The sequence below is a fragment of the Dreissena polymorpha genome, chromosome 12, assembly GCF_020536995.1.
Source record: "Dreissena polymorpha isolate Duluth1 chromosome 12, UMN_Dpol_1.0, whole genome shotgun sequence".
Taxonomy (NCBI): Eukaryota; Metazoa; Mollusca; class Bivalvia; order Myida; family Dreissenidae; genus Dreissena; species Dreissena polymorpha.
This window is the reverse complement of record NC_068366.1, coordinates 28,219,138-28,245,850: the sequence shown is the minus strand read 5'-3', so window position 1 is coordinate 28,245,850 and position 26,713 is coordinate 28,219,138. Positions and strand designations below refer to the sequence as shown.

The 26,713-nt window shown below is 35.3% G+C and overlaps 1 protein-coding gene across 8 annotated transcripts; it reads left to right on the top strand.

Annotated features, from left to right (window-relative positions):
- The first annotated feature begins 110 nt into the window (after positions 1–110).
- LOC127852832 (major facilitator superfamily domain-containing protein 9-like) lies at positions 111–26,334 on the top strand. 8 transcript variants are annotated; one of them, XR_008036283.1, is made up of 7 exons: positions 2,283–2,411; positions 4,015–4,189; positions 7,382–7,425; positions 15,649–15,778; positions 18,423–18,632; positions 22,204–23,599; positions 25,868–26,334. XR_008036283.1 is itself a non-coding variant. In XM_052386831.1 (6 exons), exons 1-6 carry the CDS (start codon positions 227–229, stop codon positions 22,914–22,916), a joined length of 1,242 nt encoding a protein of 413 aa, XP_052242791.1. In that variant the 5' UTR covers positions 111–226; the 3' UTR covers positions 22,917–26,334. The 8 variants fall into 8 exon arrangements, 7 of the variants coding, with proteins under 7 accessions (XP_052242791.1, XP_052242788.1, XP_052242792.1 ...); XM_052386831.1 differs by lacking the exon at positions 2,283–2,411 and adding an exon at positions 111–283 and having other exon boundaries at positions 4,015–4,102; positions 22,204–26,334; XM_052386828.1 differs by lacking the exon at positions 2,283–2,411 and adding an exon at positions 111–283 and having other exon boundaries at positions 22,204–26,334.
- The last annotated feature ends 379 nt before the right edge of the window (positions 26,335–26,713 follow it).

Below are 26,713 nucleotides of genomic sequence, written 5' to 3'. Positions count from 1 at the left end.
AAATGCTGTGAAAGTTGTCAGTTTTATAATGGGACCCTATGGGAATCGGAATTAGTGTAATATAACCTCTAGTCTGGATTACAATAGAAGCTGGGCACCAGACCAAATAAACTCTGGATTAGCAGACGATTTATACGACGGGAACCAGAATACAATGCTGGGTCTGGCTGGGTGTTACAATTTATAATTAAGTCTGCATCTATTACTGTTCCCTTCGTCTTCGAGAATGAAGACTGTCGCCAATGGCAATGCAGTTTTGATTATGTATGTTTGTGGCTTTTTGGTAAGATGCCATTTTAACTAACGTGTGCACACTTGCTCGTTGTGTATGTTTTTTAAAGGGGCCTTTTCACAGATTTTGGCATGTTTTGAAGTTTGTCATTAAATGCATTATATTATTGTGAAAATACTGAGCTCAGGCCGGGGATTGAACCCACGACCTCCAGAGTAGCTCTTTAGCGACGTGGTTAAAGTGTCTGACTACCACTCTGGAGGTCGTGGGTTCAATCCCCGGCCTGAGCTCAGTATTTTCACATTAATGGCGACGAGGATGGGATCCCTGATAAATGTAAACATTGGATATACAAATCCAGTAAAAAATCAAGAATAAAATTTGAAAAAGAAAAAAAATGTACCGTCAGCAAGGCTCGAACCACTGACCCCTGGACTCCTGGAGTAGAAAGCCTGCGACTTAGACCACTCGGCCATCCTTCCGAAAACAACGCCTGATGTATTTTATATGTTATATAAGCAATCCTTGTAGTTTCACAAAATATAACTACAACAACAAAACTCTCCAAATTATTAATTCGTTTCGCATTGCATTGCTTTATAATTTTCGGGTTTTTAAATAGTCAAAAGATGCATATAATTGCTATTTAAGAGCATGGTAAATGTTCAGTATAACTGTTTCCTCACAAATATCATAACAAAAACGAAAATTTGCGAATCTGAAACAACTTATTTCAATTTTGTCAATTTACCCAAACGTGAAAAGGCCCCTTTAATATCTTACAACGGTATACGGACGATACGTACCATGGACCAATTGGCTTGATACTTCACATTTGAAATTACCTTGGACAGTAGATGACCCCTATTGAAATTGGGGTCACTAGGTCAAACGTCAAGATCACTGTTACAAGTTATGATTACAATCGTTTCCGATCAATAACTCGTCGACTGATTTACCCATTGACTTGATACTTACCATGTGCATCAGCCTTGGACAGTAGATGACCCCTATTGAAATTGGGGTCACTAGGCTAATGGCCAAGTTAACTGGTACACACTAAGTGTGAAATCGTTTCTGATCAATGACTCGTCAACTGATTCACAGATTGGCTTGATACTTCACATGTGCATTGGCCTTGTACGGTTGATGACCCCTATTGAAATTGGGGTCACTAGGTCAAAGGTCAAAGTCACTGTTACACACTAAGTGTGAAATCGTTTCTGATCAATAACTCGTCAATTGATTCACCGATTGGCTTGATACTTCTCATGTGCATTGGCCTTGGACAGTAGATAACCCCTATTGAAATTGGGGTTACTAGGTCAAAGGACACGGTAATACATTAAGAGTGAAATCGTTTCTGATCAATATTTTGTCAACTGATTCACCTATTGGCTTGATACTTCCCATGTGCATTGGCCTTGGACAGTTCATGACCCCTATTGAAATTGGGGTCACTAGGTCACAATAAGTGTGAAAATCATTTCTGATCAATAACTCGTCAACAAATTTGACTATTGGCTTGATACTTCATATGTGCATTGGCCTTGGACAGTAGATGACCCCTAGTGACATTGGGGTCCCTAGTTCAAAGCCCTGTTTGGGAGGATCATGCATATGTCTCTAACAGCGGAACCCTTGCTATTATGATGATTCTTCTTCTTATTATTATCATCATAATAATAAAAACAAGAACCATCATATTTCATAGGAAATCATCATATTTATTTTATTGTGTTTTGTACTGTGTATATTTCATTTTCATTTGTGTATGTCTGTCACCATGACAATAAGTAAAAAAATTTCCAAGGGAAAGACCCTCAATGATGTTGTAGAACTTAAGGTCTAACCAGAGCTACAGATAAGCTGCGTATTTGCGTAAATACGCAATAAAAAATAGGTGGATACGCAATTTTTTCAAAATCTGTGCGTACAGGTACGCAAAACAAATCGCCGATACCCAATTTGAGCCGCCTTCTATGCGTAATGAAAAATCCCGTTTTGTTTTGGCCGTTTTGAATCGAGTCTTAATCGACAAGTGCTTGTTTTTATCTGGTAACGTATTTACCAATCGTTTAGATGATAACAAATGCAAGTCAAACAAAATGGTTTTTTCTCGAGGCAGACGAAAAGTTGCGCAAAAAAAATACACAAACATCTAGATTCCTTTGTCGTGGTAAATCAATCTAAATATAAAACAATTGCAAAGGGCATAGTTGATGACTATAATGAATTTTGTTTGGGGCATTTTCGGTCAAAATACACTATATTATTCTACTACAATACCGTTCCAAACCCCTATGATGGGGTGTGTTGGGTTTCTAAAACAAAAGTACTGGCCCATATTATTGGAACAAAAACAAGTAGAAACACATTCGATGAGTGGGTTGAGAAATTCCCTTGTCTTCAGATTGTTGAATCTGATAGCAGAAAGATTGAACAACCTATACTGCGATTGAATACATAACAGTGACTTTATGTAGGTACGGTTTTGAGAAGCTAAAATCACGTTTTATTGCAAATACCAAATTCACTTGTTTGTTTTGGTACAAATACCCAATTATTTTTTATATGAGCGGGCATCATACTTTTGGATACCCAATCACGTTTTCCATTACCCAATCCATTCTTATTTTGAAGGGTATTACCCAATTACCCCAAAAAGCTTATCTGTAGCTCTGGGTCTAACCCTTTTTGCATTATGTATGTATGGACCAAATGTATAGATTTGTATCAATGTCATGCTTTTGGAAATAAAATATATTCAGTAAACAACATGCTCATCTTAAGCTATTCTGACATGTAATATCCGTCCGTAATTGTGTATGTCCATCCATCACTGCATCAGCTTTGACTTCAAACGGCATCGTTTCCTTAATTGCTGGTCATATTCAAGTAGCTTTATGGCCAGATTGTTACTATTGACCACTAAGTGTGACCTTGAACTTTGAGGTAGGGAGGCTGGGGTTCCATCTGACACGTCATCCTATAGTGATTTACAGCAAAGTAATGGCTTGGATAGGATGGACATCTTGACATTTGCACAGATATACATACACACAGTGTGACTGCTATATGCCTCCTTCTTTGAATTGTTGCATAAACACGATTATTACAGGTATATGTAAATTTTATTTTATTTTCTTAAAATTAAGCCTTGTGGTTTTGGGGTCAGTGGGATCAAGGTAAATAAAATTAGAAAAACTGTTTCTGCTCTATAAATTGAGTTTGGATATAGGTTTGGCCGCTGACATATTGTGTGTAGGTTACAGCTTGCATGTCGAGCTTGACATTCCATTTTGGGCTAAGCTAGTCAAGGTCACTGTTACTCGAATAGAATTATGGTTTCCACTCAATTACTCTGGTTTTGTTTTAGGTATTGTACTGAAATTGTATGTGTAGGAATTTTACATGTAGACCTAGCATGGGATTGCTCAGTAATTTGAATTGAAGTAATTTAATTAATACCCTAGATGCATGGCATAGCCAAGGAAACAAGGAAACCATGTTGACAAAACTTGTACATTCAGTATAGACTAAAATATATTACTTAAAATAACTAAGTAAAATTTCACAGATTTTTTTTCTAAATCAACATTATGTATGGAGAAATAAACAAAAGCGAGTAGAGAGATAACAATGTTTCAAAATGTATGGCTGCGTATGTTCTTGCTCAATGTCATCCACTGGTATGTTTGTCAATGATATTGAACTCCTGAACTAGAGCATGATTATTACATGTCACTTTGTCTTATAAAGCTGCTTGTTTTTGTTGCCAGGATCTGCTTGGGGTAAGCATGATACTACCTCTGATAACAAGTCATGCCAAAGATTTAGGAGCTTCATCCACGGTTTCTGGTGTTTTAGGTAAACAGTTTGGGATTAACTATGGAACATGTCGTAAACAAACTGAGCCAATGTTTTGGAAACATTTATCTGGGTGCACGCATTATGGTAATTGTTATGTTCTTCAAATAATTTTAATGCACCCCGAAGGAGGGCATATAGTGATCGTACTGTCCGTCTGTCTGTCCGTCACACTTTGCGTTAAGGTTTCGAAAAATGCTTATAGCTTCTATGTTGCTTCAGATGTAACCTTAATATTTGGTATGCATGTGTATATGTGTATATGGACAAGGCCTTTCCATATGCACACAAATTTTGACCCCTTTGACCTTGACCTTGAACTTAGGGTCCACGTTTAGATTTCGAAATCTGCGTTTAGGTTTCGAAAAATGCTATAGCTTTCAAACTTAAAATACTTTCTTACTATCATGAGGGTACTGTAACTGACATGTTGATTTTGACCTTGACCTTTGAATGACCTTGAATCTCAAGGTCAAATAAATAAATTATGCTTAAATTGCCATAACTTCTTTATTTAGGATCAGATTTGATTCATACTTTGACAAAACAACACTTACCTGACATACCACAATAGACTCCACCCAAACCATCCCCCTTTCTTTTTGAAAGACCGTCCAACCATCCCATCCAAGCTATTGCTAACAAACTTGAAATATAATCTTATTAGTTTGTTTTGATGTCTTGACAAATGTTCAATAGATTGTGGAAAATATACCTAAACTCAGAATCGTCTATAATGTACCACTTCCTTAAAACATAAGCGATCAATATGTTTCAACTATGGTCCTCTTCCGATTAGAATATGACTATATTACCTTGACCTTATTGAGTACGAACAATTTCCCCATGATGGCTTACGTTATACTGTCAAGCACTTGAAAAGTCGAGCGCTGTCTTCTGACAGCTCTTGTTTCTAAACGCTTTCAGATACCTGATTTTTGGTGTGTGAGTCTACCTTCATGACTTTCAGATCAAGGCTGATAAAACATTAATTGGGATATATCTGCTGCGCTTCTTTACACAAAGACAGCTCTTGTTTGGAATGTTACTTGTATGTGGTCCTTTGTCACTTTGTCCCAATTATGCCCATGGGGTCACATTTTTCTTGGCCCTGGGGGTAAATTGTTTTCCTTATTTGTATATAACGAAAAAAAATAGGGGTGTTGCGCTAGATAGATTTTGCCTATAGATAATACACAATAGAAAAATGGAATATAAATTTAGGGTCATCATACTTGTTTTGATTTTGTTTGCAATTATACAACATACACTTTTTCATTATAAATTCTAATCTCTACTTGGGCCAAAACAAACTAAAATCATTGATAATTAATGAAAGATGGTGAAATTTAAGAATTTTTTAATATTTTATAATGCAATTAACATTTAGTCAAAATTTTCTAAATAAAATACATTACATTAGATAAATGCTGAGAAATAAAGTTTTCATTTATTGTATGTGGCCATTAAAAACCTATAAATCTGATGAATTTAACCACATATATTTTATATATAAAAAATAACTCCAGAAATTTGCAACTCTACATATATTTTTTAATATTATAATTAATATTGTTCTTGTCATAAAACTTTATTGTTATAAAATATATATTAAATTATTTTTATATAAATACAATTTAAAGAAAAGGTTTTATGACCTTAATCCGCTCTCACAAAGGCATGATGAAGGTAAAATAGGGAAGAAATCTGGTAAAATAGCGCTGCATAATGTTCTGTCCGAAAATTTAGAGACATTAAATATATATGAAAACCTGTATTTTGGCCAAAAAAGGGGTGTCCGAAAATGTATAGTATTTCAGTAATTACGATAATTCTTTTTAACCAGGTTTTCCGAAGGAAAAAACTGGTTATTAGATTGGCGAATGCGGGCGGGCTGGCTGGCGGGCTGGCTGGCTGGCGGGCTGGCGGAATAAGCTTGTCCGGGCCATAACTATGTCGTTCATTGTCAGATTTTAAAATCATTTGGCACATTTGTTCACCATCATTGGACGGTGTGTCGCGCGAAATAATTACGTCGATATCTCCAAGGTCAAGGTCACACTTTGAGTTCAAAGGTCAAAAATGGCCATAAATGAGCTTGTCCGAGCCATAACTATGTCGTTCATCGTCAGATTTTAAAATCATTTGGCACATTTGTTCACCATCATTGGACGGTGTGTCGCGCGAAATAATTACGTCGATATCTCCAAGGTCAAGGTCACACTTTGAGTTCAAAGGTCAAAAATGGCCATAAATTAGCTTGTCCTGGCCATAACTATGTCATTCATTGTGAGATTTTAAAATCATTTGGCACATTTGTTCACCATCATGGGACGGTGTGTCCCACGAAAGAATCACGTCAATATCTCCAATGTCAAGGTCGCCACGACTAAAAATAGATTTTAAAAAAAAAAAACTTACAAAGGGGGTTAATTTTTTTTGGTCATTTCAAAAGTTCAGTTTGAGTTTTCTCCCTTATCAGATTTTTTTTTCACAATGAAAACCTGGTTTTGTGACAATTTTGTCCCTTGTTAAAAATTGTTTTCTTTTTTTGCATTTTCATGTTATAATTTGAGAAAAGCAGATTATTATAAACATATTAGAACATGCTTTGACATTAATCCCCTTTCTTATAAAATAAATCTGCTCAGACAAAAGAGTCCTAGAATGTGCCTGAAAACAATCACTGAAACATAAATAAAAAAAGCAGCATTATGGCATATTTACTGTGATGGCACAAAAATGTCCTTAACACTTTCAGTCCTGGAACCGAATTTTGAAGGCCTTTGCAAACAGTTTGGATCCAGATGAGACGCCACAGAACGGATCAGGATCCAAACTGTTTGCTATTCTGATAGTATTCTTTGAAAAAAATCGAAGAAAATGCTAATTTTAGAAATTCAGCAGACGACATTTTAGCAGACAACAAATTTCCCAGCATGCAAAGGGTTAACATATTTATCAGGTGTATCACTTTCAAAATGCTCTCTGAAACTATAATGAGGGGAGAGCTAAGCTGTTATGGTATGTAACTGTTACATCATTCATGGTTGTCTAACAAGTTTGTTGAAATCATGCCCCAAAGGTCACAGTTCATATAAATTAAATATTTCCAAAATGCGTCTTTGATGACCAGGCACTGGGATGTTTGATCTTTGTATTTTTGTGTCACATTTTAGTGAAACATTGTTCGATGGTGAGACTTAGCATTAAGAGTATTGGTATGTTGACATGCCTTTTGAAACAGTGTCATGAATACTACATATTACTCCTTTTCAGGTTCACTTTATGGTGCCTTACAGTTATTTACCAGTCCAATTATGGTAAGAACTTCATTTTTGGGGAGATTGTGTTTTTGGCATAGAGGGTTAAAGGGGCCCATTCACAGATTTTGGCATGTTTTGAAGTTTGTCATTAAATGCTTTATATTGATAAATGTAAACATTGGATCTAAAAAGCTCTAGTAAAAAATCAAGAATACAATTAAAAAAATGAAAACAAAGTAGCTCGCAGCAGGGCTCGAACCAGTGACCTCTGGAGTCCTGGAGTAAAAACCAATTAGACCGCTCGACCATCCTGCCAAGCATATATGAAAGACGTATTTTATACTTTATGTAAGCAATCTTCTTAGTTTCACAAAATTAAACGACAACAACTGAACTCTCCAAATAATTCAATTGTTTCGCGTTGCAACGCTTTATAATTATCAGGTTTTTAAATGGTCAAAAGATGCATATAATGGCTATATTAGACCATGGTAAATGTTCAGTATTATTGTTTCCTCGCAAATATCATAACTAAAACTAAAATTTGCGAATCTGAAACAACTTTTTCTGTTTTGTCAATTTACCAAAACGTGAAAAGATCCCTTTAAGCTATTCCTGTCAGACATTGCCTTCCACCATAGTGTTTGGGGGCATCAACAATTTACTTATACACCTTCTTCTTTAATTGGTTGATTTCAACAACTGGGGAATGTTCCTTGGAAAAAAATCCCAGTTTACATAAAAAATTCCCAATTCACAGAACAAAAAAACTACGGGAATCCACTATTTTTGTTTTGCCTAAACAAGCAAGTAAGGCTCAAACCATTCACGCGACAAACAATGCCCCAACTTGCCCAACATCAAAGATTAACAGTTTTACGTTATTGTGGGTTTCACTATTGACAACGTTCTCTATTAAATATGCTTCTAACTGTCATGATGCCAGCTGTCAATCACATTCTTCTTGGTAATCGTATCAGTCAATCAGTGCTGCAGCTACAAAATACATGCCATCTCCACGTAAAGTTGAATACATTGTACTATAACTGTAAATGTCACAGATCAAAACTGACATATCTCAAGGACCGTAGTGTTGTAGATACAACAGAGCTGAACTGGTTTTAAAGCCCACGCTTTGCCCAAGTAAGAATGACTTAATCCTGTACTTGAAGTATAATTTTTGCATGCTTTTAATCAGTACAAAAGATTTACACAAAATACATGAGGACTGTTTATTTTTGGTAAGAATTGTTTAACTTTAAGTGAACAATACAACTAGGAGATGCTTTGTCTGATTACAAATTTAAAAATATGCATTTGAAAATCCTTATATAGAATAAAAAATTTTTTTATACAAATGTATAACATAGATACAACACATAAAGCAACAAATTATGTAAATAAAATAGTTTGAGATTGCTAAACTATGCTTATGCATACATATACATATGCATATATAAGTTATATCGCGATCTGTTGATCCAGTGATCTGCTATATTACAGATCTGTAGTATGCTATTCACTTGCGTAAAAAGGGGGATGTTTGTTTTCATGAAATTCTTTAACACATGCATCATCAATATTGGCTATACTAGCTAGTTATACTTACTTATACTAGAAATGCAAATGGATAAAACAGGCAACTTTTATAGCTGATGTGCGCCAGTAAAATACGGAAATAGAAGACAGACTTCCAACTGAATGTTTTGGAAATCCAAAATTTAAGGATTTGCAGTCAACTTTTGAAAACTATCGTTCATTTACCTGTAAAATTGTTGTGGCATAATGCTAGTAAATGAATAAAATAAACTAGATGTTATAAAATTCTTTTTTTTAATTATTAAATGCAACTTATCATTTGTACATGCTTTTATAAGTTTTCATTCTCATTATGCTCCCCCAAAATTTATTTTGGGGGGAGCATATAGTCGCCGCTTCGTCTGTCCGTCCGTGTGTCCTCTGTGCACAATTTTTGTCCAGGCTATTTCTCAGCAACTAATAACTGGAATTCAATGAATCTTTATGGGAAGCTTCACTACCAAGAGATGTGCATATTATCAGCGGGTTCTGGTCGGATGATTTTTCACAGAGTTATGGCCCTTTGAAAAAATTTCCATTAACTGTACATATAGTGCAATTCTTGTCCGGGCTATTTCTCAGCCACTAATGACCGGAATTCAATGAAATTTTATGGGAAACTTCACTACCAAGAGGAGATGTGCATATTATCAGCGGGTTCTGGTCGGATGATTTTTCACAGAGTTATGGCCCTTTGAAATTTTCTATAAAAAAATTATTGTCCCCCCAACTACTGTGCCCTCAAGACGTTTCCTTTTATCTGAATATATAGTGCAATATTGTGACAAAAAAACCTTTGGGGAGCATCACCCGTCTCCGACGGTTTCTTGTTTATAAATTTCTCAATGTGGATTAAAATGACACTTATTAGACCACTACGCTGTCATGAAACTTTCTCAGAGGTTTCTCTATATATTGCCAAGTTTAAAAATTATTTCATTTCATTGAAAAAAGCTGAATGGGGTGGTTTTGAAATTTCCTTTATATGGGTGTACTGAACAATTACCAGAAAAAAAGTTAAAGTCCTTTATGTGTCAAGTGAGGCCCTTACAGCTTTTGTTGCCTATTTTTTAACATTTCAAATATCTAAGGCAACGTCCTCTTGCTCAGAATATTAAGTGTTACAATGTTATTTTCGGATAGTCATGGGTTTTACAAACAATGATTCAAGAAGAAAAAACTATTTATAACTAGCACAGTTTATTTTAGTTTAACTTAAATAATCATAGGTTAATACTGCCTTGAACTGATGGTTGACTTTGAATATCTTTCTGGAAAACAACATATAACATTTTTAGCCGGATTTTTTTTGAAAAAATCTCGGCTTATAGATTGATGTTGTCGGGCGGGCGGGGGGGCGGGGGGGGGGCGGGGCGGGGGGGCGGGCGGCGTGCTCGAAAATGTTAAAGTTCTTATTTCATGGTATAACTTTGGTATGCTTGGACCTAGAGTCTTCAAACTTGACATGAAGGTTGGCCAGGATTAACAGATGACCACTGGTCATTTCAAGGTCATTCATTTGAAGGTCAAGGTCACTGTGACCTTCAATATAAAAAATGTTAAAGTTGTTATAACTTTGGTATGCTTGGACCTAGAGTCTTGAAACTTGACATGAAGGTTGGCCATAACTAGTTAGTAACCACTGGTCATTTCAAGGTCATTCATTTGAAGGTCAAGGTCACTGTGACCTTGAATGTAAAAATGTTAAAGTTCTTATTTCATGGTATAACTTTGGTATGCTTGGACCTAGAGTCTTCAAACTTGACATGAAGGTTGGCCAGGATTAACAGATGACCACTGGTCATTTCAAGGTCATTCATTTGAAGGTGAAGGTCACTGTGACCTTCAATATAAAAATGTTAAAGTTGTTATAACTTTGGTATGCTTGGACCTAGAGTCTTGAAACTTGACATGAAGGTTGGCCAGAACTAGTAAGTAACCACTGGACATTTCAAGGTCATTCATTTGAAGGTCAAGGTCACTGTGACCTTGAATGTAAAAATGTTAAAGTTGTTATAACTTTGGTATGCTTGGACCTAGAGTCTTGAAACTTGACATGAAGGTTGGCCAGAACTAGTAAGTAACCACTGGACATTTCAAGGTCATTCATTTGAAGGTCAAGGTCACTGTGACCTTGAATGTAAAAATGTTAAAGTTCTTATTTCATGTTATAACTTTGGTATGCTTGTACCTAGAGTCTTCAAACTTGAAATAAAGATTGGCCAGTACTAGAAGATGACCACTGGTCATTTCAATGTCATTCATTTGAAGGTCAAGGTCACTGTGACCTTAAATGTTAAAATGTTAAAATTGTTATAACTTTGGTATGCTTGGACATAGAGTCTTCAAACTTGACATGAAGGTTTGCAAGCACACTTAGATGACCACTGGTCATTTCAAGGTCATTCATTCTAAGGTCAAGGTCACTGTGACCTTGAATGTAAAAATGTCTGGATTTCTGTGTAGGTATGTGAAAGCAAAACAATAAATAGTATTATTTCATCTAAGTTTATTTTCTTACATTTGATAATGAAATTGATGGAAACTTCAAACAATATGTTACTAATTTGCTAATAAAAAAATTGAGATCAAACTTTCCTAATTGTCAATTCAAGTTCATATTTGTGACCTTAAATGTTATTGTTGTTCATGTATATGCATGCATTCAAAACATAACACAAGGTTTGCTCATGCCTTGAAAAGTACTTACATTTCATTTTGACCTTTGAACAATATTTCAGTAATTTAAGTATTGCATTGACAAAAACACGAAAGGTACTTTCCTGTCATTTAAATCAAAAATCCGGCTTCAATGCGGTCATCTCCGACCGCGGAACTCTTGTATAAATTTTAAATTTATTCGAAGCATATCTTTTAGTACATGTTATTACAACTTTAGCCAGTGCCATTTACAAGCATAAGCTGTCATTGATACATATCATTTGGCAGGTAACATTATACACAGCAGTATTGGAATGTCAATGCAATTTGTATATTGTTTATAGGTAGACTTGAGATTTTCTGACACTGTCTTAAGGTAATATTTCTGTGAATCAAATTCGTTGGACACAAATAAAAAATATATATTACAGATTTGAAAATGTATATAACCGGAGCCTAGTTGTTAGGTTTATGGACATATTTATCTCCTCAAGGAGCAACATCCCTTGTTGCTAGTAATACATAATTGACAAGGCTGGTATTCATAAAGCTCCTAAGGGTTAACTAAAGAAAATTCCTTAAATAATTAAAAATTCCTTGAGTCTTTTGCTCTTTCATTTTGGTGTCTTTTTAGCTCACCTGATTGCTCAGGTGAGCTTTTGTGACCTGTCTTTGTCCATCGTCCATCCGTCCGTCCGTCGTCCGTCCACATTTGTTTGTAAACACTCTAGAGGCCACATTTATTGTCCGATCTTCATGAAACATAGTCAGAAGCTTTGTCCCAATAAAATCTCCGTCGAGTTTGAAACTGGGTCGTGCCGGGTCAAAAACTAGGTCACTAGGTCAAAAAAAGGAAAAAACTTGTAAAAACTGTTGAAGTCACATTTCATGCCCAATCTAAATGTCACTTTGTCAAAATGTTTGTCTTAATAATATGTTGGTTGAGTTTAAAAGTGGTTACGGTCCGTTGAAAAACATGGCCACTTTGAAATTGTGAATTTTCCGTTCCTAGATGGCAACATCCCTAAAGGTCCATCCTATGGTATTTACATTTCGCAGTTGGTACGTTATGCCAGAGTATGTTCATGTATTAAAGATTTTAATGATTGTAATCGCATATTAACAAAGAAATTGCTAAAAAAAGGTTTTCTGTATCATAACCTTAGAAATAAATTCGCTAAATTTCACTCAAAGTATGGTGATTTAATTTCTAAATATAATGTTTCTTTAAAATGGCATTTAACTAATGGAATTTCACACCCATCATTTTATGGAGATGTTTTGAAGCGTGTTCGCAAATTAAAATATCTTAAAGGAAATGTTAATATTAAAGTTTTCAATTTAATAAACTCATTTGTATCAAAAGGATATGATGTTAACGTACTTAAAAACACGTGCTTGTTAGTTTTCGATTCACTATACTTTCTTCTCTTAAAATTTGGAATCATTAATGGTATTACCATTTTATACGTTTGATTCTTAAATATTTAATCATCGCAGCTGGTTTCATTGGTAATTCAATTTTACAGTACCATCCCTTTAATATTTTTATTTTAATGTTACAGTACTGCCCCTGGATTTCGTTCACGTCATCGTGTCTTTGCTTGTCAAATACGTCATATGATACTCTCTCTCTGTTTCTGGCTACATTGATTTTTGTGACGTCATCGCTTTTATAATGCTTAATACCACATACTTTAACTTTTTTAATCTACATGCATAGGCCATTGAGTTTAAAACGTTCAATTTTAATTACTTAAAGTATATTTTCTCTCTAACAGGCGTTTCTTGTTTGATTTATTTTTTGCAGTCACATAAACAACCAAGCTATGCAATATGGATCTTTTACACCCATTATTGCTGCTTCTTCCTGTATGTGAGCGATGATGATCTGAAATATTAACTTCATGACGCTATATTCTAAAATCTTTTTCTATAAAGAAGGAATGTAGTTGATACTTGTTCATAGTTTTATTTCATCGTTCCTCAAAAAGTTGTAATTCTGTTGCTCTGGTATCTTCCCTACTATTGAGTAATTAAATGGTAATTAAATTGAATGCGTTTTAATTCCCTTTTATTATTGTTTAATTTGAGGTACAATGCTATGAGGTTAAATTTTATTACACGTAAATGTATCATGAATATTGCTGGGCCAAGTGTGAGGTTGAGCGCTCTATAACCGGTTAAAACCCCCAATGCTTTGCATTGACCGTTCCAAGGCTTTATTCTTATATGATTGTGTTTGTGTTGTTTTGCATTGTGCTGTTTTGTGATGTTTTGTACTGTTTGGGCAATCGGTCACTTGCCTTAAATAAAGGAACAACTAATTGTTTATAATAAGAATTAAATACTGCTCTAGCAGCTGGAGTTTCACTCATTTATATTGTAAACACTCTAGAAGTCACAATTTTTGCCCAATCATCATGAAAGTTGGTCAAAACATTGGTTTTATTGATATCTCGTACGAGTTCGAAAATGGTCCAGATCGGTGAAAAAACATGGCTGCCAGTGGGCGGGGCATTTTTCTCTATATGTATATAGTGAAAACATGTGAACACTCTAGAAGTCACATTTTTGGCCCAATTTTCATGAAATTTGGTCAGAACATTTGTTTCCTTGATTTGAGAGTTGAGTTCGAAAATGGTTCCGGTCATTTGAATAACATAGCTGCCCGGGGGTGGGGGTGGGGGGGGCAGTTTTCCTTATTTGGCTATAGAGAAACCTTGTAAACACTCTATAAGTCACAGTTTTTGCCCAATCATCATGAAAATTGGTCAAAACATTGGTTTCATTGACGAGTTCGAAAATGGTCCAGATCTGTGAAAAAACATGGCTGCCAGTGGGCGGGGCATTTTTCTCTATATGTATATAGTGAAAACATGTGAACGCTCTAGAAGTCACATTTTTGGCCAAATTTTCATGAAATTTAGTCAAAACTATTGTTTCCTTGATATGAGAGTTGAGTTTGAAAATGGTCCCGGGCGGTTGAATAACATGGCTGCCAGGGGGCGGGGGGGGGGGGGGGGGGGGGTGGGGGGGGGGGGGGGGGGGCAGTTTTCCTTATTTGGCTATAGAGAAACCTTATAAACACTCTAGAAGTCACAATTTTTTCCCAATCATCATGAAAGTTGGCCAAAACATTGGTTTTATTGATATCTCGAACGAGTTTGAAAATGGTCCAGATCGGTGAAAAACATATCCGCCAGTGGGCGGGGCATTTTTCTCTATATGTATATAGTGAAAACATGTGAACACTCTAGAAGTCACATTTTTGGCCCAATTTTCATGAAATTTGGTCAGAACATTTGTTTCCTTGATATGAGAGTTAAGTTTGAAAATGGTTCCGGTCAGTTGAATAACTTGGCTGCTGGGGGGGGGGGGGGGGGCAGTTTTCTCATATTTATATAGTAAAAAAAGCTTGTGAACACTCTAGAAGTCACATTTTTTGCCCAATCATCATGAAACTTGGTGAAAAGATTGGTTTTATATATATCACATAATTAATGCCATAATTATTGCCTTTTGATTGTCCACATTTTTATTATATTATACAAAATCCTTGTGAACGCTATAGAAGTCACAATTTTGTTTCAGATTTTATGAATCTTGGTCATAATATTTATTTTTGTAAGCAAAGTTTGATGTTTTGTAAGGGGGGGTCATCTCAAAATATAGGTCACCAGGTGAAATCATACACACAAAAAATCACTCCAAATGCCGCGGCAGAGTTTTGGTTCAATGATGATGAAACTTGACCAGGATGTTTGTCTGGACAATATCTAGGTCAAGTTTTACGTTTGGTAAAGATTGAATGAACTGACTCCTCTCAGCTGAGCGAAATAGGGCCATCTTTGCCCTCTTGTTTCATTTAATTGGTTTATTTAAGTAAATTTTGCATAGAAGAACAGTATTTTAGCATTACAAAACTGAAATCATTAGAATTTCAATAGAAAACTGAATTTTAAATTATCCCTTAAATCCAGCTTATGTAAAAATTTGCCTTAGGAGCTTTATGAATACCAGCCCTGTGTTGTGTTGCAGGGCCAGTGGAGTGATGGGACTGGGCGCAGGTTCACACTGCTGATGTGTCTATTGATTTCTGCGACTGGGTACTGCATGTTCAGCTGGGCCACCACCCTGACACTCATGTTCATTGCCAGAATCCCACTAGGTGAACCAGAACCCAGCATTCATACCCGCTGTTTATTTAGTATACAAACATGGTCAGGATTCAGGTTTTAAATGTCCTTTATATGCAATGATGTCTTTGGGCTTGTTCACTTTTTTTACTGAACATAACTTGACAGATTTTGAAGCACCTTGTGTCTATATAATAGGGATCATCTATAATGTATTATATTTTTAGTTTTTAGCTCACCTGAGCACAACCTGCTCATGGTGAGCTTAAGTCATCGCCATTTGTCCGTCATAAACATTTACGGTGTTAACACTCCAATTTTTATGAAACTTGGTCAGAACATTTGTTCTAATGATATCTGGGCTGAGTTCAAAAAGTTCCAGTCCGTTGAAAAAGATGGCCACCTTTGGGCGGTGCATTTTTCTTTATATGGCTTTAGTAAAACCTTGGTAACACTCTTTTCAAATATGTAGCTTTGTCGCAATCGGTAACACAATGTCAATTATAAACAACATAAGTACACAGAAAACGGCTAATAATGATCAATATATCTGCGGAAACAACAAACTCTTTCTTTTCACAAAACAACATTAACAACCCTTACAATTTAGCATTAATACTACTCAGGTGAGGGACCAAGGCAACCATGGCTCTCTTAATTGTCATATATTTTGAAAAGGAATCCTACTTGTTTATGTCTTGTATTATCAAATAATAAGGAATTATTAAATATATTTCGTGAACTTTGGTCATTCACAACTCTCAAATTAATCCTAAAATAAAATATTAGGAATGTTAATATTTAGCTCACCTGAGCACAATGTGCTTATCCCTGCCCCCCAGAACAGTAAATAACTATAATCCCCAGTCTAGAGATTACCCAAAACATGTTTATAAACCTGACTCTGTTTAATCCATAAGTTGTATTTTTTCCCGTCTCTTCCAATAATCCCTCGGAATGACAACTTCAATTTCTAAACTTAATTCTGACAATTAATGTCGCTACATGTAACTTTATATATAATGTTCATAAACACAACCATTTGCCGTTTCTCTGAAGTATCAAATGAATTTTGATTAATGTTACTTTTTAAACAGATGTCCATAAATTTGGGGCGTGGGTATTCCCACTGAACAATGTTAATGACCATATGTGAAATGCGTGCATCATGTAATGGTTAGATTCTATTAGGATGAAAAGTTGACAACTGACTTTAAAATGAAACATGTAATAAGTCAAGTTCAGACAAACATGAAAAAGTAAAAGTATTTCATTGATAATTTGATTGGCTTTAAATCATAAGTATTTATAGTTCACCTCATCTGTGTTGTTTAGGGTTCTCACTTGTAAGTTAGCAAATAGTGTTTAAGATGATATCTCAGTTGAGTTAGAAAATTGTTCCAGTCAGGACTGACAGCTGGCAGGGCAGTTTCCTAGTATGCCTATAGAGTTAAACCTTGTGAACACTCTAGAAGTCACAAATGTTGCCAAATCATCATGAAACTTGCTCAGAACTTTTTTCGAAATATATCTTGTCTGAGTTGAAAGTTGTTCTGGTCTTTTGAAAAATAATACTGCATGAGGCCAGGACAGTTTTTCTTATGTTGCTATCCTGGAAACTTCTAAACACAAAGATATAACATTTTTGTCCAATCTTCATGAAACTTGCTTTGAACATTAATTTTTGTTTCTAATTATATCTCAGCAGAGTTTGATATTGGTTCAGTTCTGTTGTACAACATTGCCCTTATGGGTATGGGCCAGTTTTTCCTAAATGGCTGTAGTGAAACCTTGTGAACACTCTTCTAGTAAAAGTTTTTGCTCAATGTTCATGAAACTTGTTAAAAACATTCATTTTTATTATATCTTGTCCTAGTATAAAAATGTTGTTGATAAACAAGGCTGTCAGTTTGTTGGGCATTTCGCTGTATATTGCTATAGTGAAACCTTTTTAAATTTCTAGAAGTCATATTTTTTCGCAAACATCATGAGAACAGAACATTTCTTCTTATGATAATAAAAGGCTGCTTAGGGTGTGTTTGCATTTTGTCATTATGTTGCTTTAGTGATATGTTAAACCTGCTAGAAACATTAAAGTTAATTTTAGTCTCATTGGAGCATCTTTGGACCTTTAGCTTTAGCCCTCTTGTTTGCCAGCCTGGACATTGGTTTCTGTCTTTTTTTATTGACCACTGGGACATTAGTTCCCTCATTATATTGACATCCCAAACAATAAATCCTGCATTTTATACTGCATATATCATTATTTACTATGCAGTATTTAATTTTACTGTTGCAGATTTTTAACTTTGGAAACAACAACAAATGTCAGGGGTGCCAAAACTACCTAGGAACTTTTGTCCCGGGTGCCAATATAATGAAGAAAACATGTATGGGTTGTTAAAATAATGTAGGAAAAATGCACAGGATGTCAAAATATTGTAGGAATTAATGTCTGGGCTGTCAAAATCATGTAGGAACAAATATCTGGGCTGTCAAAATAACATAGAAATAAACATTAAAAAGTAACCTGTGTCCTCCTTTGTCAAAATAGTAATAGAAATATATGCACTTATATCTCGATACCTTCGTGCAAGGCTGTCTGGAATGTGTGGTTTTTTACATCCTGATTTGTTGAATCATATTTCATAAGCATATGAATTGTTCATGTTTCAGGTATTTTCAAACACAGCCAGAGCATTGGCAAAGCTTACTTGGTGGACATTGTACAGGAATCTGAGCGGTCTAAAGTGATTGGGAACTTCAATGCAGCCTCCAGTCTTGGTTTCATTGTCGGTCCTGTGTTTGGCGGTCACATTGCAGACAGACCAGGAGGGTTCTACCTGGTGGCTTTATCAGCAGGGCTTCTCTTTTACCTTAACTTCAGTAAGTATTAAGTATTTGTCACATGTGGCTCTTGTGTAGCTCACCTTGCATTTTATACCAGATAACTGGTGAACATGAGATGTCTCTTTTCTACATATGTCTCTCTGTAGGTCACAGTTTTCATCCAATTAGTGTGACACTTAAACGTCCTTCCTTGGAAGTTCAAGTAACATTTCTTTACTGTTGGGCTGACTCATTTGTTAGCATACATTGTTGTAGAGTTTGTTTGCTTGCTTAAGAGTTTTTTCCATCTTTTCCCATTTTAAAGAAGCCTTTAGATAACAACAAATGTGGAAAAACACATTTTTCTCAAGCCCACTTCCACCATTGAAGTTGAAGAGTTATAACTTATAACTTCTCACCTGTTTGCTAATATTGGTCTGTCTGTAGATCATAGCTTAACTAAATGTACCTGACAATATTTTACCCTTGAATGGGACCATGGCTGAATGAGATAATTACATCTTATTGGAATTTTCATCTCTAGTGCAGTTAGTGCTGTCACCTCAATACACACACACTGGGATATGTGCTGTGGGTCAAATAGATGGTGATGGCTTGACATGACTGGGATGAACAATCTGATCAAATACTATGAAGATTAATATTTTTGTAATTTAATGCTGGATACATTTTGAAATAGTTTTACAGAAATCGTTCTCTGGTTTATATCTACCAAACACGGTGAAAATAAGTTGATAGTGTCATTATTTGTAAATTGACAAGTACAAATCTTTTCATAATAAGAAAACAACTCATTGGACTTGATAACTTCAAATAACTGTTCTTAAGTAAGTTCTGTACCAGATTTCTTACATTTATTAGATCACTTGCAGTCAGAGTAATTTTCAGCTCGGCTGTTTTCGGAGAAAACACGAGCTATTGTCATAGCCAGCACGCCGTCCGCTGTCCGGCGTAGGCGTAGTGCTAAAACCTTAACATTGGCCATAACTTTTTAAATATTGATGATAGCAACTTGATATTTGGCATGCATGTGTATCTCATGAAGCTGCACATTTTGAGTGGTAAAGTTTCAAGTTGAACATCATCCTTCAAGGTCTAGGGTCGAAAAAACAAATCCAAGGGAAGTAATAAGCTTTAAATGGACATAGTTATCTGACCTGCCTATGTATATATTTTTGTTAAATAAATCAAAGCGGTGCAGTAGGTAGCATTTTGATTCTGACAAACACATCATGGCAAAAGGTCAAGGTCATCCTTTAAGGACTACGGTAAAAATACAAATCCAAGGGAAGTAATAAGCTTTAAAGGGAGATACCTATTTAATATTGAACATAGCAACTTGATATATTTGGCATGTATCTCATGGAGCTGCACATTTTGAGGGGTGAATCTACAGTCACGGTAGTGGCTTTTAATTATTTGCTACTAAAAAAAAAGATTTGTTAAAGATAATTATTTTCAAGGGAAGTAATTTATTTAATTATAAATGTCATATTATATATTTCCTTACCAAGAATTGAGGTTCTTTCACAGTTACTGTAATTATTATTTTGATTATTTATAACTCAACTTTTAAACCGTTGTCAGTGATGTCTGACATAGTCATAATTGACTGTAAGACCCCCCCCCCTCCCTTGGTTGGATTGGACAAAATTCAAAGGAAGTAATAAGCTTTAAAGGGAGATGATTTCTATACCTGCCAAATGATAAATAGCAATTTTATTTCAGAGCGGTGCAATAGTGGGCATTGTGTTTCTGACGAAGACATCTCTTGTTTTAAATGATATAATTATCATTTCTTACCTGTTCTAATTCCCCCCCCCCCCCCCCCCCCCCCCCCCGGTTGTCTCTACCTGCCAAATGCTAAATGGAGATTTTCTTTCAAAATTTCAAAGCGGCCCAGTAGGGGGCATTGTGTTTCTGACGAACACATCTTTTGTTGGGTCACTAGGTCAAAGGTCAAGGTCACTGTGACCTAAAAAAAAAAAAAAATCTGACAAGCTTTCGCAGCCGAGCGTGGCACCCATTATGAGGTGCTCTTGTTAGCCAAATGTTTCAACAAATCATTACAGCTTATAGATTACACAAAAACGGATGAGCGGGCGGAAGTTTTGTACTCATGTTATGTTTTCTAAATGTCTTGGCCATTATTTTTGAAGTTTTAGTCAAATTTTCCGTGGAGGTTCCTCTACCAACAATATGCACGTGGTTCAATGCACAATATGGCCGCAATAGCAAAAAATGTATTGACACGAGAAGCACAAATTTTGTGATTGCCTTTTGTCAGTTGTGCGCCATCACATTGCCTTGTTAACACTCTAGAGGCTGCATTTATTTCCAATCTTCATGAAACTTAGTCAGAACATGTGACCCAATCATATCTTGTATGAGTTCTAAAATTATTCTGGTTGGTTGAACAAATGCTTATTTTTAGGGATGGCAAAATTATTCGAATAATCGAATATTCGATTGAATGGTCAGCATTCGAATAATAAAAATGATATTCGCATATTCGCATTTTTTTCCAAACGTAATTTCACCAATATTTAATGACCTGCGAACCGCTTACTAAAAAGCAATCGAAATCACTTGGGAGTAACATGCTTGACGTGACGTTATTCGTGCCAAACTGATAACGCGGCCCGTATCAGTGTTGATTGCGCAATGCAATATACACGCTCTAAGAAAGACCCCGACTGTTGTTTGCCAATGGGGTGCCAATTAACTGTTTCAATTGTCTGGCGAATAATAATTAAGTTTTGTGATCACAGTATGTACAGACATTAAAATGTGTGAACTACTCAAATCGCGTATGCAGCATACTTACTATAAGAAAGGGCCCGAACTGTTGTTTGTCAATTAGGTACCAATTAAGGGCTTCAATTTACTTGCGAATAATAATTTAGTTTTTGTGATCACAGTTTGAACAGACATTTAAATATGTGAATTACTCAAAAGTAACAGATGATATAAATTAAACAATCATCAAGGAATCATAATTCAAATCTGAAAATGCCACAAGCTCCTTTTGCAGTATGGAATGCTTTACACGGTCTGTGAATTAGAAGACCGCAACGTGTAATGTGTGTAAACTTAGTTTTACATATGCGCGGTCTGCTACAAATCTGTGGAATCATTAAAAAATAAAATTCTATGACACGATGTTTTTCATTCTATTTGTGCCCGATCACAGTATCGGTCATAGTATTAGTCGACAGTGATACAATTATTCGATAGCAACGTTAATAAACAGCCTCGTATTTAGCAAACGGATATAACTTACAAACCAATGGAAATTAACACATAACAAGGTAAAATCAATCAAGCCGTTTTATGCGAATATTCGAATATTCGATTAAATGAATTTGCAAACATTCGAATACCGATATTGGTATTCGATGCCATCCCTACTTATTTTAGAAATTCAGCTGAAGACATTTTAGCAGATGACAAATTTCCCAGCATGCAAAGGGTTAATTTAAATTTCATCAGATGTCCTTGTGCAAGAGCGCTGTTCAATTGAGACATTTTGTGAAAACGTAGTGAGCTGAATTATTCTTTCAAAATTGGTATGCATTTGTTTTATAACTCAACACTTTACTTTCAGTATTGATGTGGCTTACATTGCCGAATGAAAATGCTCATCATGCCATGAAAAAAGGTTTGGAATCCTCAGCTTCCTTGAAGCAGCTTCAGTCAGATGAAATCAACTTTAATCCCAAGACATTTATTCAGACTGCGAAGGAACTAAACTGGCAGGAGTTGTGGGACTTGTATTTCATCAAATTTCTGCTTGCTGCTGCTGTGATAATCTTTAGGAGCAATTTTTCTTTAATTCTGATGCAAAAATATGAAACAACTCCTGTAATAAATGGCTATATTATTTCATTTAATGGGGTCATTTCTGCCTTAGTGGGATTGTTCACGGGATATTTTGCAAGTTTTTATTCAAGCCATGCTAAACTGGTTTTACACTTGGCAATTTTACAAGGATTTATCTTGCTCGGTTTAGCATTATCACCAACACTGTTTTGGTTTGTCATATTTTTGATTCCTCTATGTTTTGTGACGACCATAGCGAGGGTATCTGCTACCAGTCTTATGCTTGAGAGAGGCAGGAAACAGGAGGCAGGGATTCTGATCGGTTTTCAGCAGAGCTGCCTGTCTATGTCACGGATGGTGGCCCCGCTGATTGCAGGCCTGGCCCAGGAGTTGACCCCAGCCGCCCCAGCATGCCTGGGGGCCGCACTCTCACTGGCTGCAGTCAGCATCATGATCATCAGACCACAGGATCCACGAAATAGGACCAAATGGCAATAGTAGCAGAAATGTACAAGTACAATACCTGAACACAAAGTACATGGGGACTATCCTAATTGTTGTCATGAAAACAACTGTCAACCAATACTATGATACAAGTAACACTAACTTTTAGTGCAATAGGGTGATTACATGTTACAAAGATTGTAAGTATGTTAAATACACATATACAGTTATAAATCCTGCACATAACCAGCCATTGCCATGTAAATCGTATTGAATCATTTTGTTGCAATTGAAATTATTGTTTTTACTTTTGATGTTAGTTAGTGTTTCATTTGCAAATTAAATTTTGTATAATATTACTTATTGAAAAGTTTTTTTAATCCAACACTTTCACAAAATAAACAATGATAACAAGCAATATCTTAGTTTTATTTAAAATATATTTTATTTCTAAATAAATATTAAGATTGTTTTGAATCTGTACATTTGAGACCTTACAAGCATATTGTACAAAGGATACACTACGTCTAGCGGGATTTCTGCCATCAACCACACTCTCATCATGGACAATTTTTCGTGAGCGTGGAAAATCACCGCGATCAGAAGGTGTTTCCATCATGAAAGATCGCGTCGAAATTGGCTGAACACCGCGGGCGTTATCAGGAAATCATTCTCACGGTGGACCACAGTGATCGCAGTGGACCACCGCGGCCTAGGTGGTTCACGTTGAAATACAGGTAAATGTGAATGAACACGTATATTTCGATATTGCAGACCATGTAATTTTTGCAAAGTTCTAGAATGTTTTGTTACATTTGTATGTACATTTGTATACATTGTAACTTGATTGTTAACAATCGTCATTATTTTCTATTGTTTACCCTTGTTCCAGAATCATTTGACATGTCGTACATCGAGCCTGATGTACTTTATGTTTTGTTTCTACAGTTTCTGCGTGAAGATTTACTTATTGTTTATTTAAAGAATTGTTTGTTTTTTGTTAAAATTTCGGAAATGCTTTCTCGTTTGTGCACATATAGCTTGCCAATAATTACATATCAACATGTTACGTGTAATTTGATTCTGACTATTTTAGTGACTCCCATGTAGAGTTGATAATTACTTTATTTATTATAAAAGATCTGTTCATTGGTAATAAGTTTCTGTGAATGTCAAATTAGAGTTTCTTTATTTACCAATTAACCTAACTATATCAAAATATATCGCTGTCTTATCGAGTAGATGAGAGAGTGAATATTTGTTTTGATTGTAATAGAAAATACAGACAGAAGTGAGAAGATGCATTCATATACCATCTGTTCTGTTATGTGTAAATAAATGTAGACAACAAATTCTCCATTTTATTTGATATAGCAAATTAATGTAGACATCAAATTCTCTATTTTATTCGATATAGTAAATGGATGTAGACATCACATTCTCCATCATTATTTCGTAAGAAAACAAGCGTTTTATTCGTATTGTAATACGGCACATGTACAATAAATAGACATACATATACATGTATAACAAAATCATATTTATAACATATTCAGAATTTAAATGCATGTTTATAATATTAATAATAAGAAACTCATCAGCGTTGTTACTATGTTCATTATTTTTCGAAAACCATATTCTTGGTTGTATCTAAAATAAAAGAGTAAAACAGTTTTAAACAAGAGGTCCTGAAAGGCCCAAAGTCGCTCACCTGAGATAACAAGATATTATTGGGACAAATCTTCTGACCAAGTTTCACAAAGATCAGGAAAAAAATGTGGCCTCTAGAGTGTTAACAAGGTTTTACTATAGCCAAATAAGGAAAAATGCCCCGCCCCCTGGCAGCTATGTTTTTCAACCAACCGGCATCATTTTCGAACTCGTCCAAGATATTAATGGGATGAATCTTCTGACCAAGTTTCATGAAGATCAGAAAATAAATGTGGCCTCTAGTGTTAACAAAATTTAACTATAGCCATATATAGCCATATAAGGAAAAATGCCCCGCCCCTTGGCAGCCATGTTTTTCAAGCAAACGTAACCATTTTCGACTCATCCAAGATATCATTGAAACCAATCTTCTGACCTAATTTCATGAAGATTGGACAATAAATGTGGCCTCTAGAGAGTGAACAAGGCAAATGTTGACGTCGCACAACGGACAACGCACGATCACAATAGGCGAGCACAAAAGCTCACCATGAGTACGTTGTGCTCAGGTGAGCTAAAAAGCTTAATGTGAAATTATGACTCGTTAAATTCACCGCAATTTTTTTAACAACACTTCTTATCAATGCTTTATAAATTTGATATACATTTTATTTGCTCAATGCACAACATTATTGTAACACAATAAGTAAATCGATATTTACCATAATATTACAATTTCTTTTTTTACGTTATTTTACATACAGTGTATGTTTCAAAATGAATTTGTTATACAAATAGTCACTCACCAACATGACAACTGATCTTTTCGAATGAATATGATATTAAAATATCGCAGAATTTAATACTTACTACGGATGTCTCGAATTTGTACATGTTCATTTATTTGATCCAATACATATAACAAAAGAAACAGGAAATCACAAAAATAGTCTGAAATCAAATTACATGTAACATATGTATGTTATTGTTGGAGAGCTATATATGTACACAAACGAGCAAGGGTTTTCGAAAGGTTAACAAAAAACAAATCTTTAATTAAGAACAACAAGGGAAACTTCATGCAGAAACAATTGAAACAAAACCTGAAGCATGATGTACGCAAACAATACTCACGCTCGATGTAAGACATGTCAATGATTCTGTAAAGATCGAGGGCAAACACGAGAGAAAAGAGTTGAACATTTCGGTGATTTTATTATGAAGTGCATGTAATACATGTACATACAAAGTTTAAAAAACAACATTATACGATCTGCAATTTGAATGAACATGTACATTTCGATATTGCAGACCGTACATTTGTAATATGTTGTTGTTGCACATGTATTTCACAGCGAACCACCTAGACCGTGGTGGTCCGCCGTGATTGCGGTGGTCCACCGTGAGATCAATTTCCCGAGAACACAGAGACTGACATCGCAATTCGCCACAGCGAAATCACCGTGTTCAACGGTGTATCATGGTGAGATAGTTATTGTCCAGTCTGGGCTGAATCACAGTGATGCGATGTGTATGGCAGAAATTGCGCAAGACGTAGTGCAAGTCCTTGAGTTCTTAAAAATGTTATTTAGGGTCTTTACCTTGGTATTGTAGAAACATGTTATATAGACATATATACATAAAAATAATGTCTTTAAATATCATTGCAGAAATGAGAACTTAAATTATAATAATAATTGTATAATTGTACATGTATTTATATAATTTGCAGTAAAGGATAGTTTAAAAGATAGTAACAAGTTCTGTTCGGCAAGAAGAAAAGTGTAAGCTACATTTTCATATAAACTTTATTTAAAATGAAGATGTTGTCTTTATTGTTTAATTAGGGCTAGGTGCTTACCATAAATAATCAGCTCTAAATGCAGGATGAAATGATTATAATGCTTTAAAAAGTTATTTGTTGCAAAAGATAATTAGAACATTAAAAGAAGGGGCACATGTCAAAACAGTCGAAACTAAAAAGCCACAAATGAAAACGGTCAATGGAAAACTTTAAAAACAACAAGACAATCCACTACAAACTAAACTGTCTATAGTGAAAAGTCAAAACGACCTAAACTCCAAACAATTACAAGTCAAAATGGACTAAAAACACAAGAGCACCGCATAACGAGTGCCACGCTCGGCTACGGGTGCAGTTTTGAATCAATGAAAGCTTGTCAGATTTTTTTTTTTAAGAG